At 42.3% G+C, this 27,317-nt stretch overlaps 1 protein-coding gene across 1 annotated transcript; it reads left to right on the forward strand.

The window, feature by feature from the left end:
• Positions 1 to 26,552, forward strand: MYB (MYB proto-oncogene, transcription factor). Its single transcript, XM_075145874.1, has 16 exons — positions 1 to 84; positions 2,104 to 2,221; positions 3,827 to 3,898; positions 4,545 to 4,637; positions 5,051 to 5,271; positions 6,807 to 7,041; positions 7,856 to 7,936; positions 8,327 to 8,431; positions 9,748 to 10,005; positions 10,819 to 10,872; positions 13,001 to 13,143; positions 13,544 to 13,658; positions 13,745 to 13,870; positions 14,558 to 14,668; positions 15,207 to 15,314; positions 25,110 to 26,552. Exons 2-16 carry the CDS (start codon positions 2,141 to 2,143, stop codon positions 25,224 to 25,226), a joined length of 1,920 nt encoding a protein of 639 aa, XP_075001975.1. The 5' UTR covers positions 1 to 84; positions 2,104 to 2,140; the 3' UTR covers positions 25,227 to 26,552.
• Positions 26,553 to 27,317: the final 765 nt, after the last annotated feature.

Here is a 27,317-nt window from a genome sequence, read left to right on the forward strand (position 1 = left end):
AGCAGCGCTGAGGGCCCGGTTGGCTAAAAGAGCTACCGAGCGTCCCGAAATCCCAGGGCCCTTTTCTCCTGCTGGAGAGCACAGGTAATACAGTGGGGTTTGCTCAGTTCTGCGGTGCCAGTAAGGCCCCGGTTATTTAAATAAACCGGTTACATTACTGGCACCGCACTTAACATTTTAACCTGTTCGCCGCTGATGTTCTGCTGCCGTTGCGGAGCGGCGTTTCTCTGCTGTGCCTGAAACACGCCGCCGCGCAGGAAGCGTCGCTGATGGATGCGTACCTGGCGCTTTTACTATCTGCGAAACTCATTTTCGAAATGATACTTGGAAATTGAGCCACAAAACTTCCTTTGGCATATGGGCAGTCGCACAGCTGTCTCTGCGTGTCACTTAGAAAAGTGAATCTACTTTGCGCGGCGGCAGGGGAAGGAGCCGCCTTCGTAGCAGCTGGAGCGTGCGAGCTTTGCTCGAGTGTGCTGCCCCGCTGAAGCCTGGGAGGCTCCAGCTGCCAACGAGGGGTGCGCGCTCACCTTGGCGTGCGGAGTGGGAGCTTCGGTCAGCACTTCCCCCAGATGGTTATGTGGGCCGGGGAATAGGGAGTGCACCGTGGGGCCAGGCAGGCTGGAGGGCTACGGCACCGTGGCGGCGAGTTGAGGGTGGCAGCGATGGGCTGGGTGGGTGAGTCAGGGGCCACCCGGCAGAGGCTCGGGGAAGGCCACACACATCACGGCAGGCTGTGGAAAACTTCCTACGTGTAGCATAGTTTTCATGGCACATGCCACAGGCCAGAAAACAGGGTTGAAGATGTAAGGTGTGATTAGCCCAGTGTACTTTAAAAGAATATACGTTTAACAGCTTTCATTTTGGAGGTGTTTGCGTCTTGACTAACAGTCTCTGTGCTTCACTGCAGCTTGATTTAAAAAGTGATCCCCTGAAAACAGGTTAACGGGATAAACAATGCCTGATAATTTTATTACAAAATAGCCTTATTTTAATGTCTTAGTCATACCTTAACATACCACAGCATACCATACCATCAGATATATCACAGTTTTTAGTCTCGTAGCATGACATTGTCTCTTTTCTAGCACTTGCGGTTATCGTCTCTTAGCTGAAGTGTCAGAACTGCTGCCCATATCTTAAAAGTTGAAAATAAAATACTGCCCACCAGAAAGACAGTTCTTGTTGCAAAACACTCTCTTTTAGTTTTAGTTAACTGGGTAGCGCAAGTGCTGTTTGTGAAAAGAGTAAGAGTCCTTTTTACCCATAGATAGCCTCTGGGGAAATCCCTTAGTCATGAATTAGGTGAGTAGCAGAGTATTTCAAAAACAGTATGAGGTATTTAGAAATGGAGTAGAGGTAATAAAGTCTTAAGTTAGACAACTGGAGAGTATAAAAGGGTTCAATCATTCATTTGTTGGTTGCAGGATATTAAATATACTTGTCCTCAGCTCTTGTCCGTCCAGACCCATAAATGGCAGGCACATTTTATGTTAGAGCTTATTGCATGTTAATGCTACCACTTACTGGCTTTACTTAACTGTAGAGAAACTTTTGCCTTCACATAGACAGTCCATAACCATATTCTCAAACAAGGTTATTATTGGTTAACTTTTTGTATTAATACACAGTCTGTTTTATCTGGGAACGATATAACTATCTGCTCTATTAAACGTACAAAAATGCTAATATTTTTCAGAATGTATGGCATGAGTTAAAGATTCTGAGCATGCACTTGTGTAATGGACACAGCCTCTAGTTCCCTCCATTGTCCCAAACATTGTATTTTAATTTGAAACCTTCATTGGTTGAAAGTTTGCCAAATGTGTAATTCACCACTGATCTAACAGTAAGAGCAGGTCTAAACATGCAGAGTAATACGAAGGTTGCCAGCCCTTTGCTTGTATCTGTGGATACCAAAAACAGCAGAACCAGTTCAGAATACTAGAACAACAGAATGCAGAACAAAATCTTGTTGTGCAAGTTTTAAAACTTTTATCTGTGTAACCTTTGTAAGGATTGTAGTGGGTTTTTTGTGCTTTGTAATTAAGTAGCTCAAGTCCTCATGTTCCACTCTGTGTCTCGCTGTGTTTCCATCTGCAGTATATATAGTAGTGATGATGACGAAGAAGATGTTGAGATGTATGATCACGATTATGATGGTCTGCTTCCTAAGACTGGAAAACGTCACTTAGGAAAAACCAGGTGGACCCGCGAAGAGGTAAATCCAAGTTCATTCATCTCCTGCATGTAAAAAGATGGAGAGAGCATGGATCACGTTCTTCTCCAAGTTGCTTATCTGCAAACTAACTTCAGTGACAGGCCCGTGTATATGAACGAGGACAAAGTTTTTGACCCTTTAGCTACATCCAGTGTTTTATTTAACTTTGAGGATCCTTCTTCTCTTTTAAATAAAATGTATAAACACCATTTTTTTATGTCCGCCAAGGTCTACGTTACAGGTATGTGAGTCTCCGTGTAATCCCTGTTGGAGAAACAGATTAAGAGTCACCTGCAGCAATGCTTGATTGTTCCTACTGCCTCTTTTTGTTTGAAAACGGTTGCTATGCGAGAACTGACGTGTGTTCAGTGTCCCACAGCAGCAAACGACTGTGGCAGAAACTGCTGTAGTCCTTTTGTGTCATTTGAAATTTGCACTTTAATTGCAGCATTATGATTCTGAGTGGAAGTAAATTAAAAGCTGGAAGAAAGAAATCCAGCAGTACCAAAATTGAACATTCAAGCTCTATTTTGTTTTTGAAGGTCAGAAGTATGTGTTTTAGTCACGGTACCCTTGTGCTCACTTTCCGGGTAAATTGTGGTATCAAACTCCTTTGCCAGGTGGCTATCCTGTGACCATTTAACTGGTTTGAGTTTATTGTGAAATACATTAATACAGTTCTTAAGCTATGTTTTGACTTCCTCCTCTCTCACAACGTATATTGATATATAAACAGTGGCAGGTCACCTCTCACCAGCAGTTTACATTTTTTTTAAATCATAGTCTGCTCTTACAGAGGTGGATGTGTTTATGATGTGGCCTGGGAGGAAGAGATGGAGCCGTGGAGCCCAGTGGCCACTTTCCTGCCACCTGAACTGGGAGGCGCTAATGGGGGAGGGGGAGGGTTGCTCCCCTCCTCTTATCTCTGGGGGCAGTTCTCGCTTGTCTTACACTATCTCGATCTTTCCCAGTGTATGAGATTGGTTTCTTTTGTCCTTAAGGTCTATATTTCTGGCCTTATCGTTAAAAATACTGCGCCAAATTTCTTGCTATTGCAAATATGCAAAAATCCCTCGCAGTGATCAGGAGCAAAAAGGAGCCATTAGTTTTATTGTGCATTCATTGTACATGGATAGGCAATGAGCAAATTACTGGAACTCCCATTACTTGCAAGACCTATAAAGCTTAAGGCTGTGATTTTCAGAGGTCCCCAGACAGCTGGGTGCCTGAGTGTTACTGAATTTCATCAGTAACACTGATGGCATCTAAACATCCATGCCCTCCTGTAAATCCAGTACAAGAATAACAGTTACATTGCTTTGAGCAGTAAAATGGGAATGTATAATGCGAGTCAAAGAACAGCACAGAAAAAGTCCGTCTTTCTCCTGCAGCACAGTAAAGACCCTACCAAAATCCACAGGAGTAGAAAAATCTCCTGATTTAGGCAATTAAAAACATGAGAACGCTACAGACCACCTTGCCTGACACTCAGGATGCAGAAATAGATGCATAAAAAGCTAGAAGGCGGCAATATTTTTTAATGTATTTCATTTGCATTATAAGAGATTGCAATATTAAGTATGTCTGGTTTTTTTAATGATTCAGGATGAGAAACTGAAGAAGCTTGTGGAGCAGAATGGCACAGAAGACTGGAAAGTCATTGCCAATTTCCTTCCTGTAAGTGGATATTGGTTTCTGGTTCTAGTTCTAGTGACAACTCTTTTATCAGAGGTTTCCAAGTAAGGGAAAGGGGAGTGGTTGCTTTATAGTTACATTTTTGCGGGAGATATAAAACCTCCACAGTTGGAGACCTCAGAAATTTAGTTAGAATATTGTGGAAACCCTTATCTTAATTTTCCTTTCATTTCTTACAAAGGGTTGGAAAAAATCAAACAAGCAAAAATGGGAGTTGGAGGGGTGTTGCACAGTAGATGGTCAATGTGACACTGAAACAAAATGTCTCAGCACAGAGAAAAAATAGTTTTGATGAATTCTAAGTGTGGTTTAGAAGATAATTGTTTTGTGAACACTTTGGCTGTTGTAGAAATACTGCGTGTGAAAGCATGATGGCTGTTGTGCCAGACGGTGAAGATTCAGTTTGTGTAGTTTTGGTAATACAGTCATCACTGCAGGAATATTATCTAGTTCAGTGAGCAAAGTGATAGTTGAGCACCTTCTTCTCTGACCTGCTATATCACTCCATATTGTTTAGTAGTGGTAGCAGAAATACATCGGGAACAAGCGTCCCTAGATAAGAGCGTTATCACTCTACATTCATCTTGTCTAAAGAATGATCTACTTTGCATATTTTACATTTCACTAGAATCGGACAGATGTTCAGTGCCAGCACCGATGGCAGAAGGTACTAAACCCAGAACTTATTAAAGGTCCGTGGACTAAAGAGGAGGATCAAAGGGTAATCAGTTTTCCTTTCCGTCTGATTAATGCCTTACTAGCGGATCTCATGTGTTGGGGCAAAACTGCTAGAGACTTTGGTGGTCTCAACACTCATATGGCCAGAGGCAGACTGATCCTGTCAGTATCAATGCTTAGTATTTGTGTAGTGCTTTCTAAGTTTTCTACAGAAATTAATTAATGTTGCTTTACAGCACTGTAATGTAGAATTGCAGTCTAGAAATGCCTTAACTATTACCAGATTTTTCCTTTTGGGTAAAAGTATAAATGGGAAGTGGGGAACCTTAATTGTGTGTTAGTTTTACCGTGGCAATTTTGAGAAATGTTGTTGAAAATATTGCTCCACCACAGAAAAATTTCATTGATTCATTATGCATGGTTAAAAACAGGCAGTTTTTATGTCCTTCTTTGAAGGTAATAGAACTCGTGCAGAAATACGGTCCAAAGCGCTGGTCTGTCATTGCTAAGCATTTGAAGGGAAGGATTGGAAAACAGTGCAGGGAGAGGTGGCACAACCATTTGAATCCAGAAGTGAAGAAAACCTCCTGGACAGAAGAGGAAGATAGAATTATTTACCAGGCACACAAGAGACTGGGAAACAGATGGGCAGAAATTGCAAAGTTGCTGCCTGGACGGTAATGACATACACCTTTAGCTCTTAAATAGGAAAAAAGGAAAAAGCTGCAGGTCTGAGCAGTCCGTTTCAGTTGCCTCGGGCTGCACTTTATAAATCAAAAAATTTTGGAATCGAAACCTGGAAAGCCAGTGACATCAATGTGCATTTTTCTCAGTGGGGAACTGTGCTGTTTGGTCAGTACATGGAACAGTATGCTATTTTTACATGCTTTTAATGTTTGCCATAGGTAAAAAAACCCAGTAACTAGAGTAAGACCATAACAGTTTCCTAAATGTCTGTGCAATCTTATTTGTGCTTGCAATAACTGTCAAAATTTAAACTGATTTAACAGGGAAGGATCAGGCTCTGCAAGTGAAACATAATTTACATTCAGCTAAGGGTGTACCTTCAACATGAAATCTGGTCTGTTTATTTAAAATGTTTTAAGAGAAGGCTGCTTCAACATTTGTAATTGCTCCTGAATGATCCAGATGATTTTGACCTGTTAAAAATCCGTGTATAAAACAGGAGAAACTGACTTCCTCAAACTCTGGTCCTGAAAATACTTGTCTCGTTGAAAGCTTATACACAGCTTGCATATAATTTCAGAGATTCAGTGTCTTATTCGCTCTGCAGTAGAAGTGGCTCAACACAAAGTGTAGTCAAGCAAATAATGTAAGCAAGGGAGAGGTTTCCCTTCCCATTTTTATTCCTGCTATTTGGCGAAACATCTTCAACATCTAAATACAATGCCTAAGATCATGATAGCCTTTGAAGCGGGCATTCCCTAGGCTGCTTTCACCTTGTAGATGAAAACAAGCAAGAAATTACCTCTTGGAAAGGTTTTTTTTGTAGCTTACATACATCACAGATACCGCTTTCAACGATACCATGTGGTGGTGATGTTTTTCAAATAGAGGAGCTGTTTCTAAGCGTACTCCTAAAATCTCACAGACTTGATAAGTTTGCTTTTTCTGACTCACGTATGTGAGGATTTGATTCTCAGTTTTTCTGCAGCTAAGAAAAATCCCAACAGCTTTGTTTACTGAATTTGTGTGTATAGCATGATGTTGTCATTGTCTAGTTGGAAAGTTGCTTGGAAGTTAGTCTTTTCACAGCCGTTCTCCACAGTCTTTCTTTCCAGCCGTGAGATACAATAAAACTCCACCGTAACATTAAGACTTAGGAAGATGATGTTGGCACTCCTTTAAGGTAGCCTCAAAGGGGTCTTAGCCTTTGCTGTCACCTCACCTCACGGGAATGAGGTGAAGCAGAAGTTACTCATTTCTTGCAGTTTGAGGACCTAAGGCTTAGAGATTGCTTTAAAAAGTACATAAACAACCGTAGCCCATTTGTCTTTTCCCCTGTCTTGTATACTGAGCATCTTTCCTGAGAAGTTAAGAGTAGCATTTGTAGAGGTGGGGCGGGAGGAAGGTCAGAGAACAGCTCGAGGTTTAAACAGAAATGCCAACAGCGGTTTCCTGCCTATTAATCTGTCTGACTTGGAAACGCTCGTTTTTAAAACTCCTCAAACTGTATGTATTTCTGTTGCAGAACTGATAATGCTATCAAGAACCACTGGAATTCCACCATGCGCCGAAAGGTTGAGCAGGAGGGCTACCTGCAGGAGTCCTCCAAAGCCTGTCACTCCTCAGCAGCCGCTGGCTTTCAGAAGAGCAACCACTTGATGGCCTTTGCTCACAACCCGCCTTCTGCACAGCTGCCAGTAGCCGGCCAGCCCCCGCTGAGCAGTGACTACCCCTACTACCACATCTCTGAGCCACAAAACGTAAGCGCCTGAAAACGTGGGGGTTTTTTTGTTTTGTTTTGCTTTGTTGAATAGGTGGGTGCAATTTAGCCACACCTGATTTCAGGAAGCGTGAAGGGTTTTCTCCCAATCTAGGTGGACTTGTTTGTGTTCGACGTCAGGCGAGGACTTCTTTGACTTTGACTTCATTCAGTGATGCAAATATGTACGTTTCAAATTGGTCGCCGGCATTCAGGTGGTGGAATCGTGTTCAGCATTTTTAAGCAGTGAACGTGTTGCCAGTACTGTTTCTTGTAGCAGTGAATATTACATTTCTTGAAAATCAGTTGAATCTGGTTAATTCTGTGTTCTATGTCAAAATCTTCCACATTCCCTTCAGTAATATTCTTTTTGTGGGTTGCCTGTCGGAACCAAGTAAGCAAGTATTGTTTTTAATCTGATTCCTTATCTATTAATGATTAATAATGAAACAGGCTGCTGCTTCAGACATTATAGAGTTTTAGACGATAAGGAATTGCACCTTTTGCATTTTCACTTCAATTTAGAAAAATTTTACAAATGCATCTGTAAATTATTCATCTTTTCCCATTCAGGAAAGGTAGATATTTCATATATGAATTTTCTTTCTTCCTCTGTAATGCTCACTGTCATATTCCTAAAAAACTGTTCACTGTTCTTGTAAACATTGTTGGGTTTTTTGCTATTTCATCTCCATAGATTATAAATATTATGTACCTAAAACCGAAGTATGTTTAACACATACTTTAAATTCACAATGCAGGCAGACAGTATGATAGAAATAATAACTTTTAGTGTCTCTTGCTTTTTGGCCTAGGTCCCTGGTCAGATCCCATATCCAGTAGCACTGCATGTAAATATTGTCAATGTTCCTCAGCCAGCTGCTGCAGCTATTCAGGTAGATAACTTGAACCTCATTTCAAGAGTCAATTTGTTAAACATTTGATAAGTCAAAATCGTACATTGAGGAAACATTTTAATGTAATAAGTGTGGTGAAGAGAGAAAATGGGGAAGGTGGGGGAGTTCAAACATGGCTAATAATTACTTCTGAAGTGCATTTAAAACACAGTAGTTGACATCTGGTGTGATGGCTTTCACTTTCTCCATTTCAAATGTCTATACTGAAATTCAGCAGGGACTTTGGTAGTGGAAAACACAATTGACGTTTGTTTGTCTTTGAGTCTAATTTGGGTCTATTATAACCACAGGACGGCAAGCCATAAGCGTTTTAGTTGCTACATCCTATCAGACCTTTATCTTTTCTTTTCCCTTAACTCTTAATTTCAGAGACACTATAATGATGAAGACCCTGAGAAAGAAAAACGAATAAAGGAATTAGAGTTGCTACTAATGTCGACTGAGAATGAACTGAAAGGGCAGCAGGCATTACCAGTAAGATTGTCACTGTGTGCTTGGATGGAGGGATAGCAGCATTACCCCAGTGCTTGTCTTTTTAACTTTTTACTCCCCCTCTGCCTTCGATACTAATTAAGGCTCTATATTTCCGTTTTAAAAGGATGAAACATAGCACATATATAATCTGTATTTGCTTCGTAAATTCTTTTATTAAAAAAAAAAAGCAAACAATTTGCAGGTATTTTACTTCACAAAGTGGGAGCAGGGCTGGGCTCTGTAAAGTGATATAATATTGGAAACATGACGATTGTACAAAAATGAAGAATCCCACAGATCTTAAATCAATGGGATCTGCATTTCTGAAAGTGTGCAATGGTTCATGTGATGAAAATGTAGTGCCTGTACATTAGATTTTTCTTCTCTGTTGTATTCTTTCCTTCAGCTGTGTTTTATACACTTTGTAAACTTCAGACTTGGTGCATGTTTGACAGTTTGTTTTACTTCTCCGAATAATGTTAGATTCTTCATAACTGCATGTGTGGAGCAAATGCTGGCTATTACTGAATTCTCACACTTCGTTGTATATGCCATTGGATGTTAATGTGTGAAAACCCTTTTGTAATTACTTAACACCATCACCAAAGCCAAGAATCCCCAAATCGTTTCTGAAGATAGGTGATAGCCAGCAGATTCTTTTTTTGGGTAATATTTAAATTAATAGTAAAACAACTGCATGCATGATACGTTAGTTTGGCCACTTTTTAACTTTAGTTAATGTTTTGCAATTTCTTCTGTTGCATGATCACACTGGAAAGAAACTTCTGTTAATTTGTTCTTCTGCTTTCCTAACCACGTTGATTTGACAGCCTCTTCATTGCATTGGTGTAAGCTGTAGCATTAGACAGGGATAGAAGAAGAAAAGGAGATAAGCAAACAAAAGCAACTCTAACTCTTAAACCCTTTAGCCTTCTACAGTGCTGAGCGCTCAGTAGGGAAATCCTGCCGTTTCTTGCTTCTCACAAAAAATGACTTGCAGGCACTTTTTGAGCTTTTGGAGTAACACAGTATGAATTGATGATGTATTAGTAATGATATATGCTCATAATCCTGGAAGTAGATTATGAGGTAACTTTGGGATAACAAACACAATGCCGATATTACTTAAAACGAGATCTTGCACTGATGAAAGGAAACATCTTGACAATTGTTTCATAGGCATAAGCTTTTAGATGATGATGCAACTACTTTTATCTTTCCTCCAGTGGCATCTGACACCTTGTGCAATTTCATTGCTAAGTTCCTTCTGCCTTTTCCCCCCCCCTTTTCTGTTTTTTTTTTCCTTCTTCCTTTAGACACAGAACCACACATCAAACTACCCCGGCTGGCACAGCACCACGATTGCTGACAGTACCAGGACCAGTGGTGACAATGCACCTGTTTCCTGTTTGGGGGAACATCACCACTGTACTCCATCTCCACCGGTGGATCACGGTTGCTTACCTGAGGAAAGTGCATCCCCTGCACGGTGCATGATTGTTCACCAGAGCAACATCCTGGATAATGTTAAGAATCTCTTAGAATTTGCAGAAACACTCCAGTTAATAGACTCCGTAAGTAGACTTGCCGCCTCAGGTGGATTCGTGCGTGGTCAAGGAGTAAGGGGAGAGGAACTGGGACAGTCCTAAATGTGTTTCTTTTTTTTTCCGAGTAACTTCTAATTGCTACAAGATCTGAAGCTTAGCTTCTGACATAACAAAACGCAGCTGCTCGTAGATGAAGCCCTCAGGTGTGGATGCGTATGCTTTTTGCGGGCGTCTCCCTTTCCTGCTACGTCTTGGTATGGGAGTGTGATTTTTCGCAAACTGCACAATAGGATCTTGAAACAATCTCTCAGTATTAAGTCTCCTTAAAATAAAATCAGAGACACCGTGAAAGATTTTAAACAGTGAAATGGTACTTAATTGTATTTGAAGTGCCACATGCTGTAGGTTTATGTGTGGCTGCTCATGTATCTGCATCATTTTGTAAAAGTTTTTGTTGTAGCTTCAATAGCTGCTTCTCAAAGGTTAAGGAGCTTGTCCTGGCATATGTGAAGAACTGGAAACATGCCTTTTAAACGCCAGGTAGCTGACTGACATTGACATGGGCCTTTTCTCATTGTGGTCTCTGGGATACTACGTGTAACAGAAGCGGCACGTTGAAATACGTTTGTTGGTGGCACCCTCCTTCAGCACCAGAGGTGTCTGCTTCATGCAGCATCACGTCCCATTCAGCACGTCCAGAGCAGGCGTGCAGGTTAAGAGGAGACTAGTCTTGGTTTAGAGCCCAAGGCACACATTTTTTGGTAGTGAAAGGCACTGTCTTCATACCAAGCAGAAAACCCTGGGCAAGTAGATCGTCAATTTGACTCATTGTTTCTTTAGGGACTCAGTTGCCAGCAACGCTACCAGGATGAAAGACAGTTTGATGTGATCAAGGTATATATTGAAAACACAAATAAGTGTTCGCAGTGTTACTACTCAAATAAACAGGGTCAAGCTGAATTGAATGGGAAAGACTTTGTTGGTGGTGGTGGTTACGGGCATATCCTAGCGCTGTATTTTCATGAGGTGGCACTATACACTGTCTTATAGCTCCGTGCCTCCCACGTTGTTTCAGGATCCTTCATCATGGGGTGATCTCAGCAGTTTTGAATTCTTTGAAGACACAGACACTTCGGCTAGCAAAGCTCCCTCAGGCAAAGTCGCGCAGCTTCAGCAGAGAGGGGCCAGTGCTTGTAGACCTCAAGGACATCCCATCACAAACTTGAGCAAAATCATGTCGAGTCAGGGCTCTCCTGGCTCACCAAAGTCCTTATCTGCCTCACAGGGCAGCGCTGCTCCGTGGGTCCTTCTTCGCAAAAGGAGAGGGCACTCCAGCCCCTTAGCCAGTGGCCACGGTAGCACCTTGGTCCTAGCTGACGTCAGCAGCTCAACTCCTCCTAAGCGCTCCCCTGTCAAAAGCCTGCCCTTCTCTCCCTCGCAGGTAGATCAAGACTTCTGCACAGATGTTACTAATTCTCAAAAGTCACCCCAGCCTTAACAATTTAGAAACTAATCCTTTGGAACAAATGACTAATTACCGTTGCGCTTGTTGATTTCACTCCGTGTCTGAATCTTCTCACTGCTCTTAGTCTTCACTGCTGGGTTTAGATCATCAGCAAGCTAACTGTTGATTCTCTTATTTTAAATTCATCTGTGGGGCTTGGGGTTTTTTTTTTATTTGGATTATTTTTGTAGGGGAATACGATTGCTTGCTTTGCTCTTGCTGTTAACTCCTTCAACTACTAGAGTTTAACATTTCTGATCATTTGTAATACTTTCCATCTCTGTCCACTTACAGTATGATTCATTGACCTAGAAAACCCCAAACTGCATTTAAATAGCATTCACGTTGTGAGACAAACTGACAACAACCAGAAAATTCAAATCGCAGCTCGCCATCCTCAACCCGGGCCATGTGGGGTGGAGCGGAATAGGAATGAGGAGGCAGATGGCCTGTTAAAATGGCCTGGCGTGCACTTCCAAATTCCTGCCGATGGTTGCTTTGTTTCACAGCTGTAGCACTATTTAAAAGTGTTTTGGTTTTTTTGTTTGTCTGTTTGTGTTGGTTTTGCCTTGGTTTGGCTTTAGTCCTTGAAGCCGGAGAAACACTATTTCATGGAAAAAGGATCGCATGTAATGATCTCCCACTGTATCTCCCATTACCTATTAGGTATTTTAATCATACATCATTTATCCAGTGAAATCCATATTTTCTTACGTGCCGTATTTTTATAAAGTGTATTTTAATCCGATGCAAGTTGAGTCTAGAAGGTAATACGGTGAATCATTGTCAGAATAAAGGATACCACTACACTCACAGATTTGTAGATGCTAGAAATGGAAACAATATTTTAGGTTACTAGGTAGAACTCATGCAAAAGCAATTTTCTCCAAACTAATACTGCCACCTCCTTTTCGGTCAGCTCTTTCCATTCCAAGACACTCCATGCACCCATCACGTGTGGCAGTTTTCATTTTATGCTGTGAAAACGGAGCACTTTGTTTTGAGAGAGATGATAGGAAATTTATTTTCCTGTCATAAACACTTCATTTACTGCCTTAAAAGCACCTCGATTCCCTATATAAGTCTTTGTGGAATTTAGCCCCATTTCCTGTGGGTTTATTCCTGAAACATCCCTTACTCATTTTCACCCAGTTCTCACTTGGGCACGCTGCTCTTAATTAAAATTTATTTGCAGAAAATCCAAATCAGGCTTTTAAGATGTGGCTCTTGAAGTGGTGGGGAGTGTTTCTCACTGGAATGGAGTATCATTTTCTTTATAACTTCCCTCTCTAGAAATGCTTGTTTTGGCTTCCTGAGTGCTCCAGCCAAACTGTTGAGTATTGTTTTGCCGTGTAGTCAGGTACCCCATAAACACCCACCCGCATCGTAGGGTCAGGCGAATCACTTATGTCAATCAGAAGGAAATAATTTCTTCTTCTTTTGTTCAATAACGTCAACTTAAGAAGTCAACGTTGTAATCTGGATGTTCCTGTTGATATTTCCTTTCCTTACCTGCAGTTCTTAAACACCTCATCCAATCACGAAAACCTGAACCTGGACAATCCTGCGCTAACTTCCACGCCGGTGTGTGGCCATAAGATGGCTGTTGCCATGCCGTTCCACAGGGACCAGACTTTGAAAGCTCAGAAGGAAAATCATGTGTAAGTCTGTTATCATGTTGTCTTGCCGGATTCCCGAGGGTTCATTTCTTCAGGTTTGCACGCAACCAAAGTGCTGGGTCACTGTATGCTTCCTGCAGCGTTGTTTGCTAACACATGCAGATTTTTCTTCATTTGGAGTAAAACTTCCACTTTATAACTGTGGAGGTAGGTTATTAATACAGAACAATCATGCGTATAGACTCGCCAGTTTTTTAAATAAAGCCATTCCACGTTATCACAGTTAAATAGGTGTTCTACCAGAAAAGCAAAATGCATTATAGGATTGCAGGAAAATATTTGTCCGAGTCTTACAGCAGCCACTGCCTGTATGCACGTATTTCTGTAAAGAGATAATATTTCCAAGCATGTTCCTTTAAAGTTTTTCTCCCTCTTTTTAAAGATTCAGAACTCCAGCAATCAAGAGGTCGATATTAGAGAGCTCTCCAAGAACACCCACTCCATTCAAAAACGCACTTGCAGCTCAGGAAATCAAATATGGTCCTTTGAAGATGCTGGTAAGAAGGAAACAATGATAAAAGTTGCTTTGATATTAGTGCAGTGGGATGTTCTGGGACTTGGATGTAACGTTTCTTCCTTTCAGCCTCAAACTCCGACTCATCTTGTAGAAGATCTGCAGGACGTTATCAAGCAGGAGTCGGAGGAATCTGCAATAGCGGCTGGCCTACATGAAAGTGGTCCCCCTTTGCTGAAGAAAATCAAACAAGAGGTAAATCTCAAACTTACCTGAGGCAATTTAATTCAGCACTCTTTGCTGAGAAACTTATACCAATACCTTTTCTGTTAAATAGCTGTGTCTGTTTTTCTTTCATGTGAGCCCCAAGATCTTAGTGTCGGTTCTATATAGTATACTAGGCATGCCTAATTCATCTCCCATTGATTTCCATAGAAGTCTTTCTGCTGTTTTCAGCAGGGGTTTGCTTGGGCTGTTCTAATGCAGTTTTCGTTTGAAACTTAAAAAGAAAAAAAAAAAATTAGACAGGAATTTGGATTGAATCTTTCTAATATTGGTGAAAACTATAGAAGAACCCCACAGGGACCAAGCTCCATGGAGTGACTTAGAAACCTGAACAATTGAGGACATTGCATTATATTACTTTGACACTAAAGTTCTAAAAATACATATATTCTCAATCCTTTCTAGGGGATTAAACTCCTGAATACTGACAGAGCGCTGAGTGCAAGTATTCAAAGTTTTATTAGGAGGGGACTTTTTTGAGAACCTTAAACTTTTTTCTTCTGCAAAGAGCAAGGGTGCTGTAAAAGCCAGTACTGTAAACATGCATTATGCACAGCTGTGAAGAATATTTATTCAATTTATTTAGCAACTGACAGATAAATCTCCTCCTGGTTAGTTAGGTACTGGTTTTTATCATGGTGCCTTTCCTGCTTTCAGGTGGAGTCTCCAACAGATAAAGCTGGAAATTTTTTTTGCTCGAATCACTGGGAAGGAGAAAACCTGAACACTCAGCTCTTTACACATGCGTCTACTATGGAAGATGTGCCAGTAAGTGCAAGTTTTCACACCACCAAATGAATTTTCTGGTTTACATCCCTGTTGAGTTCTTAAATGCAAGAGAGAAAATATTTTGTCTGACCTTCCTCCTCACAAGTAGGCATTATTCATTATTTCCATATCGTTTTCCTGTATTAAGCATAAGAAGCAAAATCCCGCTCTTAATTAGATCATTGTAATGCCTGTAGAAGGTAGCAGAAGTTGCAGTCATCGTGCAGCCCACAGTTTTTGTAATGAGCCTGCACTTGGAGGACACCTGCACCTGTGTGTAGAAATGACTATGTCACGGAGTTAAAACTGGTAAAAGAAAGAGGGAGTCTGTTTTGTTTTGTGCAAAGGAGACCTTGCATGAGCATGGTTCCCTTTGCTTCACTGGGACTATTCAGTGTTACTGTTATTCTTGCACTTGTCTGGGACTGTGCCCAGCGTTGCACCCTCTGCAGTCAGGCTGAGTTTGCTTTTAATACGTTTGAGTTCATGTTGTTCTCTTGATTTACTGAAAACCGTTTTTTTTTCTTTTCCTGCTCAGAATCTTCTTACCAGCTCCATTTTAAAGATGCCCGTGTCTGAAGAGGATGGTAGTTTTCACAAAACATTTGCAGTACCTAGGAACAGGCCACTAGCTAGTCCTCTGCAGGTAACTATTCTTCGATAAAAATACCCTTTGTATAAGAAAATACATATATATATATTGCTTTCTCACAGACCGATTTTGAGTATGGAAGAATGAAAAGTTCAGATGAATGTGGTTGAGGATCTCACTTTACCTGTGGAGCGTGAGGACGCGGAGCCCACAGCTGTGCCACGAAGCTGAACAGGGCAAAGCCCCGTGCGTGGGGCACTGTAACTCAGCTGGCTCCACTGTTCAGTTGGTAGGATTGAGAATTAACGCTGGCCAGGGGCTTTTTCCTCTAGACTTCTTGTAGGTGGCTCTGCCATTTGGGAGAGCAGGAGAGTTGAGCGGTGTGGTGGTGGCCAGGACTTGTCACTGGCCTCGGGGCGAGAGCAGGGGCCCTGGCACCGCCCGGCTGGCCGGCACGGCTGCAGTCAGTATTGCCCGCCCAGCCAAGCACCAGGGTGGCCTTTCCCTGAGCGCAGGCTGAGGTCACACCAGAAAGGTGGTTGTAAACGGTGGTCTGAAGGGGCCTCATAACACTTATGGCCAGTTGTATGTCTTGGGATCTCTGAACTGAATTAAACGTGCGACTGTTTTAATGTGAGCCAGATGTGAGGCTGGGTTTTGCCTATTTATGGTTTTTCCAAGTGTTAACAAACATATACAGTTGCTGTTACACAGGGCCTGATCCAAAGCCCACCAAAGTCATTAGCAGACTCTTTGTCAACTCTTGTGGACAGAAGTCCTTCAGAGAACGAAACGCAGTGTAGATAATGATCAATTATCCTTCCACCACAGCCCGTATTTTTGAGGTAGATGAATAAGTGATTTTATATCCCTTCTCCACATGGACGAATTGAGGGAAAGTATCTCATTCCCTAGGGTGAGTCACTGTCAGAAAGGAAATTATAACTCCATAGTTCCTGACTTTCAGACAGATAGTCCACATGGCTAATCCTTTCTTTCCTCCCTCTTTCCAGAATTTACATTAGGGGTTATTTACAGTAGGAAGGAATGAACAAAACCTGGTTTTGATTAAGCATCTCTAGCCGGGCATTATAAAGTGAGATATTAAAATTTCACACATGTCCCCATTTGGCGCAGTTTGCCATGGAATAGGTTTGTATTTTGCACTGCAGAATCATTTGATGAAAAGCAGCTTTGGAGAGCAGGGACCGTGTCTCCCCTCTGCATGGGGGTGTCCGTCGGGGCCAAAGACTCACGCTCCATATTGCTTATTTGCTTTTTTCTCATGAACAGTGTTTCTCAGCTGCACCGTGGTAGATGGCTAAGGGGAAGGTTTGAAGGTCCACTGCCCCGGGGTTAGGGCAGTTATTTAGGGACTGAATTCAGACCATCTCACGGCAAAGGAGCCCAGGGCTCCAGCTTTGCAGGGGGTCGCGGGAGCTCCCCGGCTGGTGCATGGGAGGAGGCTGCTGGTCCTGCTGCCTTGCCAGCACACCAACGCCTGGCCGTGTCCCCCAGCCAAACTCTGGGCTCCTCCATAGGTTTGGAGCAACATTTTCAGGTAGCTAAACAGAGTATGTGGTGGGTTGTACTGTTAGTGGTAGTTGCCTGCACTCTGCCTGTAATAAAAATGAAGCATCTGAGGTGCCTGTAAAATAGGCTCTTTTGATCTTTGGCGTAACAGTGTTATGTTTCCTGCTATCTAAAAATAATTTCTTTACAAGCAGCTGTAAATGAAAGGGCTTGTTTAACCTTCTTTCCTCACTCGCGCTGATTCTGTTCAGGAAGTTTACACGAGTCAATTTGTGGGCCGTTCTGGATCCCATTCTTCAGCCCTTGCTCAGGAAAAGCCTTTAATTTTGCATGTTAAAAGCCAGGTATTCTCATTGTTTGGACAGAGATGACTTTTCCCTTAAGTAGGAACTAGGTTAAAAATGACTTCCCAACTCATCTCACTGTTTAAGATGTTTTGAACTGAAAGAAAAAGCAGTTGTAAAAAGCCCTAAAATGAATGCTTAGTATGCAGCTTCTTGGTGTACCAGTATGAAGGTAAAACTATTCTGTCTGCCGGCGAAGAAACATTGAGTGTTTCAGCTGAAGTGTAATCCTAAATGAAGAATGAGGCTAGAGGTTTCTGTGACGGTGGCACAGACAGCTTTTTCAGAATGAAATACCGACTTTTTATAACAATGCGGTCTTGTCTGCTGACTGCTGCGCTCTCTGAATTGGACTTAGTGTCATGGTTAAAAGAGAGAATCTGCTTCTTCCCTGCTAAGACTTGCTTGGCCTCACGTCAGCGGGGAGTTTGGCCCCGTACAGCTCAGAAAGGACAGGCGGTCTGGCTCTCTTTCATGCCAGAAACTGCTGCTGCTCTGCCCTAATGCTTCTCCCCCTCCGCCCCAGTGGAGCTGAACGTCTGCGATGAGGACACAGCGTGTCTGAAGGGTGCAAAGCAACTGAAAATGTTAGCGTTTGCGCTTGATTTTGACTGGTAGCATTTTGTACGTTTTTAGCATGTTCTTGTGTTCTACACTTTCTAGTTTATAATTTGGTAAATTGCCCACATACATCTACACACACACTGACACGCACACAAATACTGGACTAAATCCATTGACTCCATACAGGTAGACATTAGACACGAAGGAACTCATCTGGGTGAAATTTAATTGTGTCTGCATATGTTCACATTGCTGCTGTTAATATTTTGGGCCTGATCCAACTGTTCTTACTTAGGCAAATTCTCATTGACTTCAGGCCAGGTAAGAATTATAGCACTCTCTGCACCTTGGGATGTGTGCGTGGAGAGGGAAGAGAGAAAGAAAGAGAGTGCAAAGCTTACTTTTTCTTTTAATATGCTTGGTTCTTCCATTTTCTTTTAAATTTGAACTTACATAAGAGGGAGGTAGCATGTTTACCAGCCCATAGTACTTTTCATTGCTTTAATAACTTGCACTGTATTTACATAAAGATATTCGACTAGCAATAAGCTCATCAAAGTGCCTCATTACTTACTGTTTTGCTGTTAAATTCCGAAGAAGACAAGAGTAACAAATGTTCAAAGCAATCTCTAAGGATACTTTTTACTGCATTTTGGACACACAACTGATCATACACAACTTAGTAAATAGTAGTTGCTGACCATATCAGGTAGCAATATATGATTCACCATCACTTAGGAGGAACAGCACGTCACATCATTTGGCATGTGAGGTCAGGGAGCTGCATATAACTGTACTGGGAACGTGGTGGTATCGATGCTGCACTAAAGCAATGGGAGAAAAAGCCCTCATAGACCCAAGGTGAGTTTGGGCTTCATCCTCCCTTGGTCCCCTGGTTAAGTCTCTGTAAATCATTGGATGTAAAGGCAGGTGTGTGTAGCATCTTTCTGGTAAGGTATGAAGGTTCAGCCAGCTTTTTTATCCTGCATGGCAAATTTCACGGTATTCTCTTACGGGCAGGAATAGGACATGTCTCACCAAACCCAGGTGTTGCCTTAGGGTGGAATTGCTCTTACACTCCATTGCATGGATCCCAAACACTTCTGCTTTATATTGGTGGAGTTAGTTACAACCTATATTTTTGTCATTCAAACAATACTTAGTTTCACTGTGGTGAGTTTTTGGCCTCACTAGGAACTTTTCCAAGGGTTAAGATTTTGGGATAACATATGAAGCCCTTATTGAGGCAAACTGATGATCTGTACTGAGCATTTGCTTGAACAGTGCCTTGTAACAGGTTACGTAAAAACTGTGTTTCTGGCCCTTCCTGTGTAAAAGTTATGTTTTATTTCACATTACGTTCCGTAGCAGTAGCAGTACATAATGCAGACTATCCTAACATAGACATTTTAACAGATAGAAAAGTAGGCTAAATCATAGACCATCCACCTAACCCTGCAGGCTATCAAAAGACACCATGAAATGGAACCTTTTAAGAAAACAGCGCTGCTTTGATATCTTCTTCCCCCAGTAACAAAGGAAACAACACAAGGTAGAAGCCCTGCAAGCTAAAGAGAATGTTCTTCAACCCCTAGCTCCTGTCACTTTCCATTTTTTAACCACAGACTGACACGTTTGAGCTCGAGTTTCCTGACTTTCAGCGGTTTATGTAACCATTTTCTTTAAAGAGTAAGTTTAAAGGATTTTAAAACAGTTACTTGGTTAACCTTTTCAAGAGTGAGAGCTGTCATTAACCTTAATTTTCTCCATTTAAAAAGTGAAATGTGGAATTTCATTTGCAGCTGGTTGTCAGACAAAATGTATAGGCGAGGCAGCATGCTCCCCTGCAGCAGCAGACTTTCTCTGGTTTTCCTCCATGGCTTTTTTGGGGCAAGAAGATCCCGCAGTCTCATAGTCTTCTTTGTTTAATCAAGGGAGAGGGGGAAGCACGCTGTGCTCAAGCCCCAGGAGGTTTAAGACACGCACAGCAAGGGAAGGTAGCCCTGTGGGTTTCCCTCACTTGTGTTGTCCCTTCTCTCGCCGGTGGCTGATGTGTAGGGGAGCTGTGCTTGGCGCAGCTGAGGGAGCAAAAGGAGGTTCGAAGGTACAGGTCAGTCATCGCATGTTTTCCTCCCAGGGCAGTAGAATTTGGGTTGCAAACAGATCAGGAATTACAGCAGGCGATAGTCTCTCAGAAAGAAGAAGAGTGACAGCTTAACTATCAGCCATTTGCAGCAATGTGTTCTGATCCGTGAATAAAAAAAATTACTTAAGGACAAAACTAGAAAGGGACTGAATACCCTACTGAATACCCTGCACCCAGCTGCAGGTGCTTAGCCCATTTCCGTATCTCTTCCATTAACCTTACTGGAAAGCTCATACATCTCAAACAGGAGTTTTGTCTGAGTAAGGGCTTCAGGGTTAAGCTCTTAAAAGTGCTACCAAATAGCTCTTTCTAGCTCTGGTATCAGGCTTATACTAAAATCTGAAAAGTTGGACCGTCTTACTCTCTCACATTTAGCAAGCTGTATTTCTGAGCAACTGGGGAAGCCCCAGAGTTTAGGAGAAGTTTGTCCCATGCCCCAGAGGAGAACTAGCAACATGAGCAGAAATAGTGCACTGCTTTAGCAAATTAAGTAGAATTCATTTATGGTCACTTGAGTCTTTAATTAGTCTTTACTGTCTGGTCTTGATAAGTAAAAGGGCTTCTCTTGGTTCTGCATCCTTACAGAATAGAAAGCCATACTATTCTACATGATACGCATGATTTCTGCTAGGAAATTGCTTTGTTTAGGCATTGATTGTTTTACTGTTTCAGGAGTACTGCATTTCTGTTGCAAGCCTTCTTTTCAGCGGCATGTTCTGCCCATTATCCATGCCGTGTAATCTAAGGGAAAACTGGCAAGAAATCCAGCTTTTTGCAGTAGAGAAACACGATAAGATACCTTCTAATAGTCTGAGCCTTCTAAATATTTTACGCATTTGGGTTCTTTTTGTTTTAAATGCCAGCACAATTTGGCTAAATTAATGGGAATGTATGTAACACCAATAACTTTGCGGGAGTTGCTGAAAATACCTGCCAGCATAGCGGAGATTTAAAAACTGTCTTCTAACACAGTTCTTTGCCCAAAGGTTTTTCCTACACTTCCTTAATTTTGGGAGCTTGGTACTGCAGGACTGCAGCAGCGTTTGGTTTTGGCATCCACTCCTAACAGGCAAGGTGTCGTAATGCAGGAGCTTTCTTAAGCTATGCAGACAGCACATGAAAAGGCGGTCCAGGCTCCGAATGCAGAAGGACTAGTTCTGTTAGAAAAGCACCTTTCCACAGTCTTTTCTTTCCTTACTCTGGCCTGTTTTCTCTAGATGGTCCAAGTTTTTATTTAAAGTGCTTTAACTGGATATCCCAGTTACAGCTTTGACAGTTTGTTTACAGTTCGCGTCTGCCTGAGGGCAGTTGAAGGCACGTTACAGGATAAGTGAGGTAGTTTTGCTGCCAGGAGAAGGATGTGCTGGTAGGATTTCTGAGGTTAAAAAAAAATGAGCCAGGGAGAATGACATAGCTGGAATTGTACCATGGGTCTGTAATTTTATCCTCTGGGAACTCATAGTAGTATACCTTCTTCTCCCCTCCACTCCCCGTTTTAACTTAAAGAGAGAAAACTGCTGTGTGTGGAAGAGAAAAATACAGCTGGAAGTACTGGCTGAAAAGGCTTAAGTTCATTCAATTGACAGCAAAACTAAGCATAGTGTCCTGCTCTTTGAGGCAATAAAAAAAAAACGTGCATGGAATGAATTGTACTGCGGAAATCCCTTTCTCTCCCCACTGACTAGGGATTTAGGTGCCAAAACAAGTACCTCACTCTTAGATGGCTGAATTTAAGTGGGATGAATTCACTGAATCAATGAAAACATGCCCATCAATTTTGGTGGGTTTTGGGTCAGGCCTTTTGGCTTCTAGTTACAAAGCTTTTGTGTTTCCATCTGTTGATTTGCGGAGTTGGACCTTTAAATGTGACAGGGGAGATGCCATGAGCATTCTGCAGAAGGAGTGGTTTGACTTTCCTTTCTGTGCTGTTCTCCTGCATGCCTCTAGCTTTCTGCCCGGCTCTCTTCTCTTTCGATACGTTTGCGAAGCGCTGCTTTCTGCAGGGGCACCGCCACTTTCCTGGAACAGAGCCCTGTCGATACCCGCTGCGGTGCTGGCGTGGAAGGAGACGTTCTGCTTCTCCCTTTTTACTAAGCGCTCCCGTAGCTGTGTGTGCCCAGCGACGGCAAGGAGCGCTGCCTGGGTCCTGGGACCCAGCGCTCCCTGCCAAGAAGGGAAGTAAAACCTCTCGCGTCGGGATGACTTTCGCACCTGCCTCCGGCACTGCGCTGCAGGGCTGGCGAGGCAAAGGCATCGTGCTTTGTTTTGTGTTGGCTGCTGGGAGCCAAGGCTTCAGACAGAAAATGTTTATTAAAAATACCCACTGTAAACGTTATCTGAGTTCCCCGGGATAGAATTGAAAGTTGTCTTAGTAAATACACTACTTTAGTAAATATACTACTTTGGGTCAAATTCTGCTTTCTTTACTGGAGCAAAGCTCTCACCACCGCCAGTGAGGCTGCAAAGTTAGTGTCTTCTTACAAATTTGTCATAAGAGGAAAAAAAATAGTGTAATGTATTTCTGGGGAAATAATACCAGGGTCAAAACTCTGTGGGGAGATTCTCCCGCGCTGTCTCTACGGCAAAACTTAAGTAAGTTGTTTCAAGCAGGCTCGAGGCAGGGGTCTAGCTGACCCTCCTGCCACTTGCTGCGTCTGCTGCCCAATGCTTCCCCGGGGCGGCCGAGCCCGGAGGGAGGGCAGAGGGTTACTGCCTGCCGGAGCGGCTTCTGCTGCGCTGACACCAGGTTAAACGAAGACCAGGCTTTCAGTGGAATGAGTGACATGTAGCAGCCTGCTGAGATGTTGGAGATACCAGGATACAGATTTATTATTTTTTCTTCTCTAAGCACATGGCTGTTAATACAAAGAGCTCAGTGTAGATACTAACAACTAAGCCTAATTTAAGAAATTGGGACACTTCTTGCCTGAAGTTACTTCTATTTTTTAAAAATTGACATACTGCAACAGATGGAGTTTTCCTTACGTGTTTTCAGTTATTTAGGGGACTGCTGATCTCACTTTTCTGGAGCAGTGCATTTGAGCTTTGGGAGATCACGGGGAAATACCAGTTGGACACATATTTTTGTCCTTTGAAATGATGGATATTCTGGAACTACCAACTGCTTTTGAGGTGTACTGACTTCTAAGTCCGATGGCATTGTACCAGGCATTAATTTGGTCCCTGATGCAAATACTTCTAAAATAATAGGGTAAAATATTCACAGGTGCCTGAGTCCCACTGAGGATCAACAGGAGGCTGTAGGTTCCCAGCTGATGTAGGTGCCTTTGAAAAAGTTACCCTGGAAGCTGTTTAACCAAAACATAAAAGAAGCTGTGGCGTGTCGCATGCGTGTCTGCGGCATGCAGAAAGTATGTCACACCTGCTTTTCGGCTGTGGTGTGTGCCCTAGGCTGAGCCACAGCACAAGGTATACAGCCAGCCCAGGCTGAACTGCTCTAGAAAAGAGGTGTATGGCATGTTTGTTCACTTCACAGATGCGGCTTTCCCCCAAAAAGCTGCAGAAACTGAATGATTTGAGGCCTGACCTGGTTCTCCTTCACACGGAGAACTCCCACTGAAGCTCAGCAGGAGTTTTGCCTGCGAAAAGGCATCAGGAGCAGAGACAACGTTTGGAACTTGTCTACAGAGAAGAGAAAGCCATCTCTAGGGAAGCCCAGCAGAAGTTTACAGAGTACTAACACGCTTGCCCTCATCTTGACCATACGGCTTATTTATTCATTGGTTTTGTCCCTTTTAGACTATAAGCCCTCCGAGGCAGGGAACCTCAGTCCCTGTGTTTGTACCAGTGTCCCGATTAGGGCATGTTACGAGAAATTATCAGTATTCCATATGTTGCCCAGCCTTTTACTATGCATATGTCTCAGATAACACTGTTTATAGTCAGAAGAGCAGTCTCTAAACATTTAGGCCAGAGAATAATTTAAGGATCCTCTTGCAGTTAGCAACTAGAAGGAGCAGCATAAAGAGCCATGGGCACACCAGGACAGTTCTGCTCTGAGCAGATGGTTTGCGGTCCACTAAATTATGCTTCACCCAGTGTCCTAGACATTGGGAAGGCTTTGGCCAGCTCATTGAGCAATGTAGATCTTGAATTGCAAAGATGATCCTTCTTGAAAGCAGAGGAAAATGGAGAAGGGTTTCTCCTGACTTGTCTTTCTTGGTGGATCTTGGGCGTAGACCTCAATCTTCAACAGTACTGGGATCTCCTCGCTGGCAGGCAGCTTTCCGTTAAGCAGTCGTGTGCATTTTTGGAATGCAGGGTATTCATGCAACAAGCTCCATGTAATAATAGAGTTTTTATTTAGGTTTTAGTGAGTATCTCAACGTGGAAAAGCAGACGCACTGAGTAAGTGAAAGAGTTCAATAGAAAAAAAAAAAGCGTGTGTAAATACTGGTAAATTCCAGGAGCTTTGAAATTTCATTACTGTTTATAGCTCAAGGCAATGAGAAACATCTCACATGTGTAGTGAGTAAATAAATACAGTGCACACAGCCCTCTGCAGATATGTTTATCTCACTTTAACATTATACTAAATGGTGTCTGTAACCTCCATAAATACCACAAGAAGTGAAATGGCTTACACAATAATTAAAATGCTGTTTCTGCTGAGAGTCGTCGTCCCCCCCCCCCCGCCTTCTCCTTTGCCGGAGGAGCTCTGCTAATGGGCACGTGCTAATCGCTGCGCACAGGTGAAAGCAGCTTTGAGCGCGGGACTTTCTGTTAGCTGTGGTCAGGCTGCCAAGATTGTCAGGTTCGTTTAGGGAACGCAGGGGCAGAGCAGCTGTATTTCTAGAGTGAAGGTTCCGCAGGAATTTGTGCGTGGTGATAGCACGGAACATCACAACCGTGGGCTTTAACCTGTCTGTGCCCTGTTGACTGTAAAGTCCCCCCCTGCAAATAAATTCTCTTTTTAGACCTTTCACGGAAGGGAAAGATTAAAGGCAAGGCTATAGATATGGCCTCGTAGAGAAGACACTGCTTGAGAGAGAAGCGGGGAGGTTTGGATCCTGGCTCTTGTGGCCTGCCCCTCTGCGGGCCTGCCCACCCCTCCGGTTGCTAACTGAGAAGTGGGGGTGGCATTTTTTTGCCTGTTGTGTTGAGATTTAATTTCTCTGGAGATGGAACAACATCCTGCGTGTTCATGCAACACTTAATCGCCAGCGGGGCCCGGCTTCGGCTGGGGCTACGAATAAATCACATGACGTTCACCCCAAATCTCTCTGCCTGCTTCTAATGTAGCATCTGAACAACGCCTGGGAGTCAGCGTCCTGCGGGAAGATCGAGGATCAGATGGCCCTGACGGATCAGGCGCGCAAGTACATGGCCGCCTTCCCCACCCGGACTCTGGTGATGTGAAAGGGTCGACGGACAGAGAAGCATTATGGTTTTGAGAACACTTCACCTCCGCTGGGAAATTCCTGTTCCTCTGCATGAAAACTTTTCATGAATGGGAGAAGAGCCTATCTTTGTTGTGGTACAACAGTTGGGAGCAGCACAAAGTGCATTTAGTCACTCAGCATATATATTCTTGTTGGATTTCACCCAACTTAAGAGGATTTTTTTTTTTTTTAAATAAATGATACTTGCCTAAATTATTAGGTATTAAGTTTGAATCAGTTATTAATGATCTTAAGTGCAGACTTACAATAAAGGTAATTTTTTTGTACTTTCTGAGATCAAGCAGACCTAATACACCAGTATTGTTATTTCAGTGATGTGCTAGCCAGGGGTGGGGTTTTGTTTGTTTCTTTTTTATTTTTTTTATAATAAAAGAGCAGGTACTCAAACAGATATATTTTAAATCACTGAACAAAATGCATTGGTGTAAAAAGTACTGAAGTGAAAAGCATTACTACAAACGCTAGTCTGTGCAAAGGGGGAAAACCGATCAAGATCGTGAATGCTCAAACATCCATGCCTCTTGAAATACTCTTCCATTCTGTTATGGTTCTAGACCATTATACATTGTGTGTTTCTGTTTGGGGGGGTAATTAGCTTGCTTTAAAAAATATTACTGTATGAAACATAGATTTATGAGAAAAATTATATTTTTATTCAGTAATTTAATTTTGTAAATGCCAAATGAATACTGTGTTTTGCTGCTACAGACCTTAGCGTGTAGACATGCTGCTAGTGTAAAAGGAGCAGTAGAGCTTTATATGGAAAGAAAACAAATGTTGATGTTAGCTAATTGACTATGCACTAGCATTTCAAACCTTTTTATTTTAATTTTTTTTACATCATTTATATTTTTTCCCCTTTTTTTATAAGCAATATTTTTGAACACTGTTCCTGGGAGATTTTTTTTTTGTCTGGATGTGTTGTTTTGTTTCTCATTGGTTTGTAACAGCATGCATTGCACCTTCATATGTTTGGGAGAACACTGTCTTGTTCATGTTGTTTGTTTTGTTCCATGTCTAGCTAATTGTTCCCTAACTTGGGTCTTGTGTACTGAATCAGGTTCTTAGAAATATATGGTTCTTCGTACTGCCATACCAAATCTTTATCGATATGGCGAAACACTGATTTTATTTTATTTTTTTATTGTTTGTTTTTTTTATAACAGCCTCCGACTTTGCTGCCTTAATAGCGTTTGGTGCAGCTTCATCTGCACTTAATTTTTTATACGACAATGTACTGCCTTGTAGATAAATAAAGTGTGTTCTTTTTTACTTAAACCTGCATGGTCTCCTAATCTTGTTTGTCTTTAGTGTTTTGGCGGTGTTGTTATAGGCAACAATCAAGCCAAGAAGGTTTTTTCCAGCACACTTAGATAAGTAAGGAATGGAGTTTTGCACACCATAGGTAGTGCAACATCCTTGGTTCTCATTGACTGTTAAGGAAGTGGAAGGGGCAGAGCACGAAAGAGTAAGCATTTAGCATGTTGCGAACTTGAGGCACATCTCTAGTGACACCAAAGTCCAGGTCAGCTTCAGCCGGCCAGAGGCTTACTGTACCTTTTGTGCAAAACTGCTGTTCTCCCAAAATACTGGATAATTTATTTCTTCATCTAAGACCATCAGCTCAGTAACCAACTGAGTAAGAGCAAAATATTCTGGAGTTCCTATACTGTAGAACAGAGTTTTTCACGCTTGTCTTAAGAAACCAGAGGTGAGAATATACTTTGAAACCTAGTGCGTTACGCTGCACAGCAAATAATCGGGCAGACCTGCAGAGCCTCGTGCAGCATAAGCGCTAAGGACATTCAGCCCCAGGAATGCTAGAGAGTGAAAGCAATTGCCAATAAAACAAAAGAAGCGAAAAAAGATGCAACCTGCCAGGAAAAAAATTGTATTTTATTTAGCAGCAAAAATAAATTGTTTGCTGAAATTTAAGTTGATGTAAGCGCTTCAAAGTCAGACTGATATTCTTCTGCGCAGACTTCAGCTCCATGAAGGAATTCATTCCTATTTCCAAGTGTGTGTAGCCATGTATAGGCACTCAAAG

The sequence above is a fragment of the Calonectris borealis genome, chromosome 3 (assembly GCF_964195595.1).
Source record: "Calonectris borealis chromosome 3, bCalBor7.hap1.2, whole genome shotgun sequence".
NCBI lineage: Eukaryota > Metazoa > Chordata > Aves > Procellariiformes > Procellariidae > Calonectris > Calonectris borealis.

Coding starts and splice junctions, on each gene's coding strand:
- MYB (XM_075145874.1), top strand. CDS start 2,141: ATGTATGATCACGATTATGATGGTCTGCTTCCTAAGACTGGAAAACGT. Junction 5,272..6,806: donor GCAAAGTTGCTGCCTGGACG/GTAATGACATAC, acceptor TTTCTGTTGCAG/AACTGATAATGCTATCAAGA. Junction 8,432..9,747: donor AAGGGCAGCAGGCATTACCA/GTAAGATTGTCA, acceptor TTCTTCCTTTAG/ACACAGAACCACACATCAAA.